At 43.2% G+C, this 16,569-nt stretch overlaps 1 protein-coding gene across 19 annotated transcripts in view; it reads right to left on the bottom strand.

The window, feature by feature from the left end:
- Positions 1 to 16,569, bottom strand: part of NRCAM (neuronal cell adhesion molecule) — a 377,012-nt gene that overhangs the window by 81,265 nt on the left and 279,178 nt on the right. For all 19 annotated transcript variants that reach the window (XM_069764776.1, XM_069764771.1, XM_069764766.1 and 16 more), the window contains one exon: positions 4,913 to 5,097. In XM_069764776.1, the coding sequence (XP_069620877.1) occupies positions 4,913 to 5,097 (185 nt within the window). The remainder of the gene's footprint in view (positions 1 to 4,912; positions 5,098 to 16,569) is intronic.

Below are 16,569 nucleotides of genomic sequence, written 5' to 3' on the forward strand. Positions count from 1 at the left end.
GCCACAGAATTCACAACAGTCTAGTGTTACTACAGTTGTGTGTGTAATACAGTTGTATGTGCACATGTAGACGAGTTTTATGTACTGTATATGTAACAAAGGTGTGTGAAAGATGCAGAATAGTGTGTGTATGTAGCACAGCTGTGTGTGAGTGTGTATGTAGTGGAACTATGTGTGCAGAGCTGACTGTACATGTACTGTACTGATCCACAGCAAAATCCGCAGCGTGTGCACATAGCCTTAGGCAGGGATTAGGTTCCTGCTCAGCGATAGGTGTAGAACCTATATAGGGACGTTTAGGGCAGACAGGGTGACTTTAGATCTGCCTAGGGGTCTCCACTCCCCCCTTCCCCAGTGTTGGGCTCCCTTACCCTCATTCCTTTGTTACTCAAAAAGGGCCCCCAAGATATTACACAGGCCACAGAATGTTTAGTTCAAAACGTATACATTTATTTATAACTAATGAATAAAAAAATCATATTTTTAACATCCATAATTTCATAAATATGCAAGTACCTCCAATCCAAATACTTGGTCTCATGTGCCTTATGCAAGGGCCTAAATGCTGACATACAGATAATCAATATTTAAGTAAGCCACCCATAGCTTATTCCTTAACTGTAGTCAAGCCAACTTGTAGGTGGTATGTCAGATAAATTGTCAAAGTAAAACACAATCATGTACTAAAGTGCCAATGTGCATAGAAATATATATGATTAGCTGCAGTGATACACATATAATTATTAGCAATCAGTATTACTAGTATATAAATAATTCATTTTATAGTGCTCAGACCTAAGTAAAAGGCTCCTAAACAGCTGCCCTAGCACATGCAATGTTAGCGGATTAAGTTACAATTATCTGGATATATTTACCTCTGCAAGCAGATGTAAAACCAAGAGAAACCCCTCATCCCTTTGTGTTGCACTTAGTCTTTTCCACACTGTGCATGACAACCATTCACTAAGGGTACCATCACACAGTGGCACTTTTGTCGCTACGACGGTACGATTCGTGACGTTCCAGCGATATCCATACGATATCGCTGTGTCTGACACGCAGCAGCGATCAGGGATCCTGCTGAGAATCGTACGTCGTAGCAGATCGTTTGGAACATTCTTTCGTCGCTGGATCTCCCGCTGTCATCGCTAGATCGGTGTGTGTGACACCGATCTAGCGATGCGTTCGCTTGTAACCAGGGTAAACATCGGGTTACTAAGCGCAGGGCCGCGCTTAGTAACCCGATGTTTATCCTGGTTACCAGCGTAAATGTAAAAAAAAACAAAAAACAGTACATACTTACATTCCGGTGTCCGTCAGGTCCCTTGCCGTCTGCTTCCCGCACTCACTGACAGCCGGCCGTAAAGTGAAAGCAGAGCACAGCGGTGACGTCAAGCAGACAACAAGGGACAGACACCGGAATGTAAGTATGTACTGTTTGTTTTTTTTAACGCTGGTAACCAGGGTAAAAATCGGGTTACTAAGCGCGGTCCTGTGCTTAGTAACCCGATGTTTACCCTGGTTACCCGGGGACCTCGGCATCGTTGGTCGCTGGAGAGCTGTCTGTGTGACAGCTCTCCAGCGACCACACTACGACTTACCAACGATCACGGCCAGGTCGTATCGCTGGTCGTGATCGTTGGTAAATCGTATAGTGTTACGGTACCCTAAGACCAGCGTGAACAACGCTGGTGTTAATGATTCGGGGCCTGTGTTACAGTATTTTATGTTGAAATTATTGTATCCTGAGGCCACTGTAACTTGAAGGACCACATGCACAATTATTTTAATGTTGAAAATTTTGAGCATGCTTTAAGGGGAACCTGTCACCCCCCAGGCGTTTTTAACTAAAAGAGCCACCTTGTGCGGCACTACTGCTGCATTCTGTCAAGGTGGCTCTTTTAGTTCTGGTCCCTGCCAACACTGCAATAATCCCTTTTATAATGTGCCCCCTCATTCCCCCGAATTAGACCTGGGGGCAGATCTTTCCCCCCTGACAGGTTCCCTTTAAAAGCAGTGCATATTTCGTGCAAATTTATAAATTCCCACTCAGACAATTATATTAACCTTGACATATATAAGGGCAGCACGGTGGCGCAGTGGTTAGTATTGCAGCGCCTGGAGTCCTGGGTTCTAATCCCACCCTGGACTCCATCTGCAAAGAGAACCAAAAACACATGGGCCACCTGCATAGCGAACAAGTCTGTAGAAACCTGTTCACACCACCAAAGAACTTGAAAAACGTATTAACTAAATACCTTGTATTTTTTCATTTTTTGACTAGCACTTGCTTATTTACTGTGACCTTTTTACAGCAGAGTATTTTTTGACCTCTCTGTGCGCTTTTGTGTTTTCAAAATCTGCAAAGAGTTTGTATGTTCTCCCCGTGTTTGCGTGGGTTTCCTCCGGGTACTCCAGTTTCCTCCCACACTCCAAAGACATCCTGATAGGGAATCTAGATTGTGAGCCCCATCGGGGGCAGCGATAATAATGTGTGCAAACTGTAAAGCGCTGCAGAATATGTTAGCGCTATATAATAATAAAGATTATTATTATTATTATTATATAGAGGAAAGAATAAATGATCCAAATATATGAAATTAATGATAGTAGATCAATTTCACTAGCTACAAACATTCCTTCAAAGTTTCATGTATGGTAATGGTGTCTTCTTTGCTCCTGAGTATGACTGAAAACCTCCATTGTAAATGTATATAGTTAAGGGTATGTGCACACGTTGCGGTTCTTACTGCGGATCCGCAGCGTTTTTGATGCTGCGGATCCGCAGTAGTTTTCCATGCGGTGTACAGTACCATGTTAACCTATGGAAAACAAAAACCGCTGTGCACATGCTGCTGAAAAAAACGCGCGGAAATGCTGCAGTTTATTTTCCGCAGCATGTCAATGGTTTAACACCAACTCCATATTAAAAAAACGCAGGTGTAAAACCGCAGTAGAATCCGCACAAAAACCATGGAAAATCCGCAGAAAATCTGCGATAAATCCGCAGGAAAAACGCAGTGATTTTGCCCTGCGGATTTCTCAAAATCAGTGCGGAAAAATCCGCACACCAGGACGCAGCGTGGGCACATACCCTAAGCCTATTCCAGTCTCCTGAAGTTAAAGAGTTTCTCCTATGTCAGCTATTCATAGCTGAGGAGGGCACATCCATCTCTATGCACTGACCACAGAAGGTAACACTAGAAGCAGTCAAGTGGGCTGCACTACACTGTTTCTGTAACTCCCATAAAAGTGAATGGGGATTACAGAAACAGCATAGCACCATCTACTCAGCTGTCTCTGTAGCCCAAAACACTTCTGACTAAAGAACAGAAACAGATATTACTCACTTAAGGTACCTTCACACTGAGCAACTTTAGAACGAGAACGACAGCGATCCGTGACGTTACAGCGTCCTGGATAGCGATCTCGTTGTGTTTGACACGTAGCAGCGATCAGAATCCTGCTGTGACATCGCTGGTCGTTGCTGAAAGTCCGGAACTTTATTTGGTTGTCAGGTCGGCGTGATTCGTCATGTTTGACAGCAAAAGCAACGATGCCAGCAATGTTTTTTCATGGAGCTAACAACCAGCGAGAACGATAAATACGTCACTGGATCGCTCCTGCATCGTTCTGCTGTTGCTGTGTTTGACGTCTCTACAGCGACCTAAACAGCGACGCTGCGGCGATCGGCTCGTTGTCTATAGCGCTGCAGCGTCGCTTAGTGTAACGGTACCTTAAGGCTAGTTTCAGACTAGCTAGTTTCACACTAGCGTTTCTAGAATAGAAAGTGGCCCGTGATCACACTCTGCTTTTACATAAGGTGCTGCAATGTGGGCTTCCATATATTCAGTTCCTAAAAAAAATACCTATTATACTGGAAAACCTTATGCAAAAACTCACAGTAATAGTAATAAGGATGTAAGAAAAAAAAAGTTACAGAATGATTGTGTTGCTAGTGGTTTATGGTTGAATAGGAGACATACACTGTATTACAGATACCAATAAACAGTGCATTTAGTTAAAGAAGTATTCCTATTTCATCAATATATGGCTTAGGGTAGTTTCACCCTAGCGTTCGGCAGGGCTGCGGACAAAAGCCTTCTTCCTCTGTGAAGCCCCACCCTCTGCCACGCCTCTTCCTTCCTTCCGCCTACGTCTGCATGCATCCTGCGTACCCTATCTTTAACATTGGGCACACAGGCCATGCGGATGTATGCAAATGCCTCAGCATGAGTCGTCTTGACGCTGCACTGACCTGTGTCAAACGCAACATGTTGCATTTTGTTGCGGTCGGCGAGGCTTCAAAACGACGCATGCGGAGGCATCCGCATACTTCCGCATGGCCTGCGTGCCCAATGTTAAAGATAGGGTACGCAGGATGCATGCAGACGTAGGCGGAGCTGAAGGAAGAGGCATGACAGAGGGCGGGGCTTCACAGAGGAAGAAGGCTTTTGTCCGCAGCCCTGCCCAATGCTTGTGTGAAACTAGCCTAAGCCATATATTGATGAAATAGGAATACTTCTTTAACTAAATGCACTGTTTATTGGTATCTGTAATACAGTATATGTCTCCTATTCAACCATTAACCACTAGCAACACAATCATTCTGTAACTTTTTTTTGTTACATCCTTATTACTATTACTGTGAGTTTTTGCATATGGTTTTCCAATAATAGGTATTTTTTTAGGAACTGAATCTATGGAAACCCACATTACAGCATCTTATGTAAAAGCAGCGTGTGATCATGGGCCACTTTCTATTCTAGAGTTATAAGCAAATGTATCTAGTACCTAAATAATCTGTACTGAAACAGTATCTGCTATTAAATCTATTGTCTGGATAGTGAAGCTCTGCTGGGATCTGATCATACAGCAGTGTGCTTGCTTATTTAGTGTGGGAATCACTTACCTTTTACAATAACAGTAATGACATGGTGAATGGACCCTCTGTTATTTTGGGCAGAACATCTGTACTTGCCAGCATCTTCTTCTGATACACCAATTATTCTTAGTGTCTTATTAAAATTTTCATAAAAAACTCTGTTGCTGGGCAATTCTGCTCCTTCCTTATTCCAGCGAATCTCAGGTGTGGGTCTGCAGAATAAATACACCATTACAGCACATAGGGTAGTTTACAATAACTCGTAATATGAGTAGTTAAAGTCATGTCTCTCCTAATTGTCCATTTTGTACACTATCATTTTCTTACTTTGCTCTTCACTCCTCCCCACTCCGTAAGCTATGATAGAAGTTGTAACCTGACACCTCACTGTGCTGACAGTGCATCTTGTCTATACCAATACAGAGGTCAGTAGATGATGAGTAAAGGTCAACCGACTCTCCCATAGGCAGGAGAGCTCGTCCGGACGAGTGCTCATGTGTTCCCTATGAGAAAGATGGCGGCTGAAACATTGGACGGTAACTTATCACCAAGAGAACCTTGTAATCTGCAGTCCAAAATTGAACATGCCAGATTGACATCTTCCCTGATAATCAGTTGGCTGGCACCAATATACATATTAGATTGTCTAAGAGTGGGGGTCTTAAGTGGTGGAAGAAGCAGAATTCTCTGATAAGATGTATCACAAAGCGTCTTATATTCACCTGAACTACTGAGTCATGCAAAGTTTGTGGAAAGTACAGCTTCCATTGTACCAAGCTAGAAAGTTATCGCCTATCCACGAAATAGGTGACAACTTGCTCATCATTGGGGGTCCCACCACTAGGAAACTTAATACAACACACACTCTTATTATAACCCACTAAGTGCCCATTCTGTATCTCTGTGTGTCTTTAATCATATACAAAGCCATACAAATGGTTATTTTAACATCTATTCTGGAGCAGGTTTAAATGCATGTCATATTACACATGTTTTGCATTCTTCATAAGAAGTTTTGCTTTTAGAGATCATGGTGTCTCATGAGATGCCAATAGGTCTCTGTTTGCCAATATATGGGGGTCGATATTATACAGGTCCTTCTCAAAAAATTAGCATATAGTGTTAAATTTCATTATTTACCATAATGTAATGATTACAATTAAACTTTCATATATTATAGATTCATTATCCACCAACTGAAATTTGTCAGGTCTTTTATTGTTTAAATACTGATGATTTTGGCATACAACTCCTGATAACCCAAAAAACCTGTCTCAATAAATTAGCATATTTCACCCATCCAATCAAATAAAAGTGTTTTTTAATAACAAACAAAAAAACCATCAAATAATAATGTTCAGTTATGCACTCAATACTTGGTCGGGAATCCTTTGGCAGAAATGACTGCTTCAATGCGGCGTGGCATGGAGGCAATCAGCCTGTGACACTGCTGAGATGTTATGGAGGCCCAGGATGCTTCAATAGCGGCCTTAAGCTCATCCAGAGTGTTGGGTCTTGCGTCTCTCAACTTTCTCTTCACAATATCCCACAGATTCTCTATGGGGTTCAGGTCAGGAGAGTTGGCAGGCCAATTGAGCACAGTAATACCATGGTCAGTAAACCATTTACCAGTGGTTTTGGCACTGTGAGCAGGTGCCAGGTCATGCTGAAAAATGAAATCTTCATCTCCATAAAGCATTTCAGCCGATGGAAGCATGAAGTGCTCCAAAATCTCCTGATAGCTAGCTGCATTGACCCTGCCCTTGATGAAACACAGTGGACCAACACCAGCAGCTGACATGGCACCCCACACCATCACTGACTGTGGGTACTTGACACTGGACTTCAGGCATTTTGGCATTTCCTTCTCCCCAGTCTTCCTCCAGACTCTGGCACCTTGATTTCCGAATGACATGCAAAATTTGCTTTCATCAGAAAAAAGTACTTGGGACCACATAGCAACAGTCCAGTGCTGCTTCTCTGTAGCCCAGGTCAGGCGCCTCTGCCGCTGTTTATGGTTCAAAAGTGGCTTTACCTGGGGAATGCGGCACCTGTAGCCCATTTCCTGCACACGCCTGTGCACGGTGGCTCTGGATGTTTCCACACCAGACTCAGTCCACTGCTTCCTCAGGTTCCCCAAGGTCTGGAATCGGTCCTTCTCCACAATCTTCCTCAGGGTCCGGTCTCCTCTTCTCGTTGTACAGCGTTTTCTGCCACATTGTTTCCTTCCAACAGACTTACCATTGAGGTGCCTTGATACAGCACTCTGGGAACAGCCTATTTGTTGAGAAATTTCTTTCTGGGTCTTACCCTCTTGCTTGAGGGTGTCAATGATGGCCTTCTTGACATCTGTCAGGTCGCTAGTCTTAAGGTACCTTCACACATAACGATATTGTTAACGATATCGTTGCTATTTGTGACGTAGCAACGATATCGTTAATGAAATCGTTATGTGTGACAGCGACCAACGATCAGGCCCCTGCTGGGAGATCGTTGGTCGCTGAATAAAGTCCAGAACTTTATTTCGTCGCTGGACTCCCTGGAGACATCGCTGGATCGGCGTGTGTGACACCGATCCAGCGATGTCTTCACTGGTAACCAGGGTAAACATCGGGTAACTAAGCGCAGGGCCGCGCTTAGTAACCCGATGTTTACCCTGGTTACCATGCTAAAAGTAAAAAAAAACAAACACTACATACTTACCTACAGCCGTCTGTCCTCCAGCGCTGCGCTCTGCTCTCCTCCTGCACTGACTGTGAGCCGGAAAGCAGAGCGGTGACGTCACCGCTCTGCTTTCCGGCTCACAGACAGTACAGGAGGAGAGCAGAGAAGCAGAGCGCAGCGCTGGAGGACAGACAGCTGTAGGTAAGTATGTACTGTTTGTTTTTTTTTTACTTTTAGCATGGTAACCAGGGTAAACATCGGGTTACTAAGCGCGGCCCTGCGCTTAGTTACCCGATGTTTACCCTGGTTACCGGCATCGTTGGTCGCTGGAGAGCGGTCTGTGTGACAGCTCTCCAGCGACCAAACAGCGACGCTGCAGCGATTCGGATCGTTGTCGGTATCGCTGCAGCGTCGCTAAATGTGAAGGGGCCTTTACCCATGATGGGGGTTTTGAATAATGAACCAGGCAGGGAGTTTATAAAAGCCTCAGGTATCTTTTGCATGTGTTTAGAGTTAATTAGTTGATTCAGAAGATTAGGGTAATAGGTCGTTTAGAGAACCTTTTCTTGATATGCTAATTTATTGAGACAGGTTTTTTGGGTTATCAGGAGTTGTATGCCAAAATCATCAGTATTTAAACAATAAAAGACCTGACAAATTTCAGTTGGTGGATAATGAATCTATAATATATGAAAGTTTAATTGTAATCATTACATTATGGTAAATAATGAAATTTAACACTATATGCTAATTTTTTGAGAAGGACCTGTATATCTATGGCATTAAACAGGTTGAATAATTTCTACATGTTACAAGGGTCCATTAACAAAACGTTGATCACAAGTGTTCACCCGTCAGGGTCTTGGCTCTCAGCTGTAATCTACCGGTAAATGGAACCCTGGTAATAAGTGGTCAATTTCCCTGCAGCACCATCACACGGAAGATCAAACATTACCCAGTGCTCATTTACGGTAACACATAACATATCCAGAGGTATAGAGATCTCTCTCCCTCTCTCTCTCTCTCTATATATATATACACAAAAAATGTAACCAGTAGACCAGGAGTTAATCACATTATTTTCCATGCTATTTCAAAATTTCAATAATTTGTTGACAGCCCTAGATATAAATGAGGCACAAAAAAATTCCCAGACTGCATCAGAACATTGATTACAAACGACTGCAGACTGAATTCATGATGAGCTACTAACCGTGAGTATTGATGCAAGCCTTGGGCTGTAGAAAAGCCCTGTGGGTGGACTGCAAACTACTATTTCATGTAGGGCTGGACCAACAACTTGTACAGAAAGATTATTAACTGTATGAAGGGTATTATACACATGAGCTTTTCTAAGTCACAATATTTGGGCTCTGTAAATTATATTAAATTGTATGGTTTCAATGACTTCCCTCTTAATAATGTATTAGGCATTGCAGGTAGTCTAACTTCGAAATGACTAGGACAATTGGACTGTGAGGACCCGTAAATGCTAGAGAACAACTTTTTTGTTTGTAAAGCTATTCTAATCATGTTTGTGTCTTCTTTAATGACACAGTTATTTGGATTAAGCAAGAGCAGTAAATTATGCCAGTCTAAAACCTGGCACAACACTTTTGATCACAGTTCATTGATAGAACACAAGTCTCTCCATTTCTGCAGGGCTTTATAAAGTTATTACTGAAACACTACAACGTGGTCCACATGATTATGCATATTGGATTTGTGTTATATAGATGCAATTTTTATTTTTTTCAAATAAAGTCATGGATGGTATTGTGTCTCAGGTCTCATTGGATTACTAAAATAAATGTCAAACACCTGTGATAATTAATAATAAGGAAAAAACCTGTAGCGCTTGCACCTAACTGTCCCTGCAGCAGATAGTGTTGCGGTACCGCCCAGCCGAAACAAAAATCAATTAATATGATAAAGATAATAAAGAGCTGTCTGCGCTGGAAATACAGTATATGACCTACACGAGGACCGAGAGAACTGCCGAATAGGTTGGTGAATATAACCAGAATGAGTAAAGGTTACCACAATCTAAAAATGGTACCGCGGCAGTAAAAAAAATGAGATGAAACTGCATCATATAAAGAAACGTTTAAAAAATAAAGAGTAACAAAAATACGTTGAATAACTACCTGAAGGAGTTGTCCGAGGGAAATATGGACTTCCTTAGCGTTGTTCACTCATGTTACCCAGAGGGGATGAGATAAAATCAATACCGGATGATTTCTTTAGATATGCAAGAAGCGGTTACTTTGATGGTATAAAAGTCTTCCACGATTACTTCCACTTGCGATGCCTGGAGAAGGTGGAGTGGAATATAATCCGCAAACTGTCCTATATAAATCCGGACTGCAGGCACTGCCCCGGCCGGTGGCAGCGAACGCCTGCGTTCTATGGAGTGTGTCCACGCTGCTGGACAAAGCCGTTCGGTATTCTGCAATGGCAGGACCTAGCGTGACGTCACGGTCACGTGAGTAATCACGTGACAGGCTACGGAAAGAGCTTGGGACCAAATCCTACGCGTTTCGGAGACAAAACGATCTCCTTCCTCACGGATGGTCCTCTTAGGGTACTGTGCCCTTATATAATCCACGGTGGACACACAACCATATTAGGAATTAAAGGCAAATAACTCAATTTCACTGTTTAGACCTCTTGGAATTTTGAACTGGATACCTTAATTCCAAGAGGTCTAAACAGTGAAATTGAGTTATTGAGATATTAGAGGTAGTCTATTGTGGATTTTGACATGACAGGATCATTATTAGTGATGAGCGAGTGTACTCGTTGCTTGAGTTTTCCCGAGCACGCTTGGGTGGTCTCCAAGTATTTATGACTGCTCGTAGATTAAGTTTTCATCGCCTCAGCAGCATGATTTACAGATATTAGCCAGCTTGATTACATGTGGGGATTACCTAGTAACCAGGCAACCCCCACATGTACTCAGCCTGGCTAATAGCTGTAAATCATTCAGCTGCCGTGATGAAAACTTAATCTCCGAACACTAACAAATACTCGGAGGTCACCCAAGCGTGCTCGGGTAAACCCGAGCAACGAGTTCACTTGCTCATCACTAATCATGATCCATTTGTAGAATCCATCCACTTTTCGACTTCAGCTTTTTTACAGATGGTGTTATGTTTGCATCAAGAATTTGTTGCAATTTCATTGAATCCTATCTTCCCTCTATGCATGAAATGTTCCCGTGACATTGCCGGCAACACAACCTCACAGCGTGATTTATCCACACCCACGCTTAATGGTTGGCGAGATGTTCTTTTCTTGAAATTCTGTGCCCTTTTTTCTCCACACAAACCTTTCATCATTGTGGCCAAATAGTTCTATTTTAACTTTATTGGTCCACAGGACTTGTTTCCAAAATGCATCAGGCGTGTTTAGATGTTCTTTTACTTCAGACCCTGAATTTTATGGTGAGGACGCATGAGAGGTTTTCTTCTGATGACTCTTCCATCAAGGCCATATTTATGCAGGTGTCTCTGAACAGTAGAAAAAGGTACCACAAATCCAGAGTCTGCTAAATCTTTTTTAATCACTTTTGCAGCCAAGCGGGGGTTCTGATTTGCCTCTCTAGCAATCCTACAAGCAGCTCTTATTGAAATTTTCTTCGTTTTCCAGACTTTATCTTGACCTCCACAGTTCCTGTTAACTGCCATTTCTGAACTACATTTTGAACTACGTAAAGCACAACTTGAAAACACTTTGCTATCTTATTATAGTCTTCTCCTGCTTTGTGGGCCTTCACCATTTTCATTTTCAGAGTGCTAGGCAGCTGCTTAGAAGAACCCATGGTTGCTGTTTTCTAGCATAAGGTTAGAGGAGGCTGGGTTTTTATAAATCTGGGAAATTTGCATCACCTGGCCTTTCATAATGATGATAGTGAACAAGCAATAACGCTAACAGGCTCATTAAGGTCTGAAACTTTAGTCAACGTTATCTGGGCACACAAATATCAAAGGGTGCCCAAACATTTGAATTAGCCTATTTTCCTTTCTGCAATTTTCAAACTGTAAAAAACGATATATATATATATATATATATATATATATATATATATATATATATATATACATATACATATGTATATATACATATACCCTGCTCAAAAAAAATAAAGGGAATACTCTTAAACAATAGAATAGAACTCCAAGACTCCAAGTACATCACACTTCTGTGAAATCAAACTGGCCACTGAGGAAGCAACACTGCTGTTGTGCAAATGGAACAGACAACAGATGGAAATTATTGGCATTTATCAAGACACACTGAATAAAGGAGTGGTTCTGAAGGTGGGAACCACAGACCACATCTCAGTACCAATGCTTTCTGGCTGTTTTGGTCACTTATGAATGTTGGTTACGCTTTCACACTCGTGGTAGCATGTGATGGACTCTACAACCCACACAAGCGGCTCAGGTAGTGCAGCTCATCCAGGATGGCACATCAATGCGAGCTGTGGCAAGGTTTGCCGTGTCTGTCATCGTAGTGTCCAGAGGCTGGAGGTGCTACCAGGAGACAGGCCAGTACACCAGAAGATGTGGAGGGGGCTGTAGGAGGGCAACAACCCAGCAGCAGGACCGCTACCTCAGCCTTTTTGCAAGGAGGAACAGGAGGAGCACTGCCAGAGCCCTGCAAAATGACCTCCAGCAGGCCACAAATGTGCATGTGTCTGCACAAATGGTTAGAAACCGACTCCATGAGGATGGTCTGAGTGCCAGACGTCCACAGATGGGGGTTGTGCTCACAGCATAACACCATGCAGGACGCTTGGAATTTGCCACAGAACACCAGGATTGGCAAATTCATTACTGGTGCCATGTGTTCTTCACAGACGAAAGCAGGTTCACACTGAGCACATGTGACAGACGTGACAGAGTCTGGAGACACCATGGAGAGCGATCTGCTGCCTGCAACATCCTTCAGCATGACCGGTTTGGCAGTGGGTCGGTAATGGTGTGGGGTGGCATTTCTTTGGATGGCCACACAGCTCTCCATGTGCTCACCAGAGGTAGCCTGACTGCCATTAAGTACCGAAATGAGATCTTTAGACCCCTTGTGAGACCATATGCTGGTGCGGTTGGCCCTGGGTTCCTCCTAATGCAGGACAATGCCAGACCTCATGTGGCTGGAGTGTGTCAGCGGTTCCTCCGAGATGAAGGCATTGAAGCTATGGACTGGCTTGCCGGTTCCCCATACCTGAATCCGATTGAACACATTTGGGACATCATGTCTCGCACCATCCACCGTCACGTTGCACCACAGATTGTCCAGGAGTTGGCAAATGCTTTAGTCCAGGTCTGGGAGGAGATCCCTCAGGAGACCATCCGCCACCTCATCAGGAGCATGCCAAGGCATTGTAGGGAGGTCATACAGGCACGTGGAGATCACACACACTACTGAGCATCATTTCCTTGTCTTGAGGCAATTCCACTGAAGCATCATTCCAAATTCAGACCTCCGTGGGATATTAGTTGTGGTTTACATTGATAATTTTTAGGTTTTATTATTCTCAACACATTCCACTATGTAACGAATAAAGATTTACAACTGGAATATTTCATTCAGCGATACCTAGGATATGGGATTTTAGTGTTCCCTTTATTTTTTTGAGAAGTGTATATATATATATATATATATATATATATATATATATATATATATATATATATATATATATATATATATATATACACCGTATATACTCGAGTATAAGATGACATTTTCAGCCCATTTTTTAGGCTAAAAGTGCTTCTCTCGCATTATACTCGAGTTAATGTCCAAGGGGGCCGGCAAGGGAGCAGCAGCAGTGGCAGATGTCACATCAAACTCACCTGCTACTACTCTGCACTTACCTGCTTCTCTGATTGTCTCCAGCGCCTGCAGCTCTTCCTGTGTTCAGCGGTCACGTGTTACCGCTCATTAAACAAGCTGCTGGCACCACAGACCATCGGAGAAGCAGGGACTGCACCAGGATGGGGTGAGTATGACAGGGAGGGTGAGCCATGCGATATTCACCTGTCCCAGTTCCACCACGGGCTCTGTCTTCCGCGTCCTCTGGCTGTGACGTTCAGGTCAGAGGACGCAATGATGTGGTTAGTGCACGCCCTCTACCTGAACAGTCACTGCAGAGAGCTGAAAGACACAGCAGCGAGCGGCGGTGGAACGGGGACAGGTGAATATCGCAAGTGCCAATGTCCTGAGCCAGCAGCGACACCGGCACCTGGCCCCCATAGTGCGCCGGTGTCCCCGCCTGCTCAGGACACAGGCACCAGACCCCCAGCGACGAGAGGTGATTATGTCATTTATTTTTATTTTAATTGCAACAGCAGCATATGGGGCATCATATTCTATGGAGCATCTTATGGAGCCTGTTATGAACAGGTGATTCAGAACCACAATGGACCTGGTGGTTACGAGCACAGAAAATGACCTGATAGTTGCTAATCACATAGGACGAGCTCTGAGACGTGGGAACTCTGCTGACCGCAATCCCTAATCCTATCATACCACACTAAAGGTAGCCGTGGAGCGTTCCTGACCAGACCTAGACGCCTCGGGCACAGCCTGAGAAACTAGCTAGCCCTGAAGATAGAAAAATAAGCCTACCTTGCCTCAGAGAAATTCCCCAAAGGAAAAGGCAGCCCCCCACATATAATGACTGTGAGTTAAGATGAAAATACAAACACAGGGATGAAATAGATTTAGCAAAGTGAGGCCCGACTTACTGAATAGACCGAGGATAGGAAAGATAGCTTTGCGGTCAGCACAAAAACCTACAAACAACCACGCAGAGGGGGCAAAAAGACCCTCCGCACCGACTAACGGTACGGAGGTGCTCCCTCTGCGTCTCAGAGCTTCCAGCAAGCAAGAAAAACCAATATAGCAAGCTGGACAGAAAAAATAGCAAACATAGTAACATAGTTAGTAAGGCCGAAAAAAGACATTTGTCCATCCAGTTCAGCCTATATTCCATCATAATAAATCCCCAGATCTACGTCCTTCTACAGAACCTAATTGTATGATACAATATTGTTCTGCTCCAGGAAGACATCCAGGCCTCTCTTGAACCCCTCGACTGAGTTCGCCATCACCACCTCCTCAGGCAAGCAATTCCAGATTCTCACTGCCCTAACAGTAAAGAATCCTCTTCTATGTTGGTGGAAAAACCTTCTCTCCTCCAGACGCAAAGAATGCCCCCTTGTGCCCGTCACCTTCCTTGGTATAAACAGATCCTCAGCGAGATATTTGTATTGTCCCCTTATATACTTATACATGGTTATTAGATCGCCCCTCAGTCGTCTTTTTTCTAGACTAAATAATCCTAATTTCGCTAATCTATCTGGGTATTGTAGTTCTCCCATTCCCTTTATTAATTTTGTTGCCCTCCTTTGTACTCTCTCTAGTTCCATTATATCCTTCCTGAGCACCGGTGCCCAAAACTGGACACAGTACTCCATGTGCGGTCTAACTAGGGATTTGTACAGAGGCACAAAAGTAACACAAGCAGAACTTAGCTTATGCAGGGCAGACAGGCCACAAGAACGATCCAGGAGAAAGCAAGACCAATACTGGAACATTGACTGGAGGCCAGGAACAAAGAACTAGGTGGAGTTAAATAGAGCAGCACCTAACGACTTAACCTCGTCACCTGAGGAAGGAAACTCAGAAGCCGCAGCCCCACTCACATCCACCAGAGGAAGCTCATAGACAGAACCAGCCGAAGTACCAATCATGACCACAGGAGGGAGCTTGACCACAGAATTCACAACAGGAGCCATAAACCATTATGCAGCATTATATGGGGCATAATACTCTATGGAGCATCTTATGGGGCCATCAACCTTTGTGCAGCATTATATGGGGCATAATATTCTATGGAGCATCTTACGGGGCCATCAACCTTTGTGCAGCATTATATGGGGCATAATATTCTATGGAGCATCTTATGGGGCCATCAACCTTTGTGCAGCATTATATGGGGCATAATATTCTATGGAGCATCTTATGGGGTCATCAACCTCTGTGCAGCATTATATGGGGCACAATATTCTATGGAGCATCTTATGGGGCCATCAACCTTTGTGCAGTATTATATGGGGCATAATATTCTATGGAGCATCTTATGGGGCTATCAACCTTTGTGCAGCACTATATGGGGCATAATATTCTATGGAGCATCTTATGGGGCCATCAATCTTTGTGCAGCATTATATGGGGCATAATATTCTATGGAGCATCTTATGGGGCCATCAACCTTTGTGCAGCATTATATGGGTCATAATATTCTATGGAGCATCTTATGGGGCCATCAACCTTTGTGCAGCATTATATGGGGCATATTATTCTATGGAGCATCTTATGGGGCCATCAACCTTTGTGCAGCATTATATGGGCATAATATTCTATGGAGCATCTTATAGGGCCATCATTAACCTTTTATGCAGCATTTTTTTATCAATTTGGATATTCAAAAACACTTAACCTACTCATGTCTCAATCAATTTTACTTTAATTGGTATCTATTTTTATTTTTGAAATTTACCAATAGCTGCTGCATTTCCCACCCTAGGCTTACACTCGAGTCAATAAGTTTTCCCAGTTTTTTGTGGCAAAATTAGGGGTCTCGGCTTATACTCGGGTTGGCTTATACTCGAGTATATACGGTATATACATTTGCCTAAAATACAAAGGAGATGTGTCATCTTTAACTTTTGCCCTTTTGGAAATCATTTTATCTTCAACTTGCTTAAATCTTCAGAATAGCAGTAATTTTGAGCAGGTGTTCCCACACTTATACATGCCACTGTACTATTCAGCCACTCCCGAACAGTGCTCACAAGCAGAAATGGTTGTCATTTGGGAGCTTTCTGCAATAAAATGTAATTTATGTTCTAATGGTTGTCATTTGAACATTATACCAACTCGCTTGCATGGACCATTTAAGAAAATCAGATAAAATAGCATTTGTATAATAATTTGGAATGTGT

This window comes from Ranitomeya imitator, chromosome 4 (genome assembly GCF_032444005.1).
Source record: "Ranitomeya imitator isolate aRanImi1 chromosome 4, aRanImi1.pri, whole genome shotgun sequence".
NCBI classification, from domain to species: domain Eukaryota; kingdom Metazoa; phylum Chordata; class Amphibia; order Anura; family Dendrobatidae; genus Ranitomeya; species Ranitomeya imitator.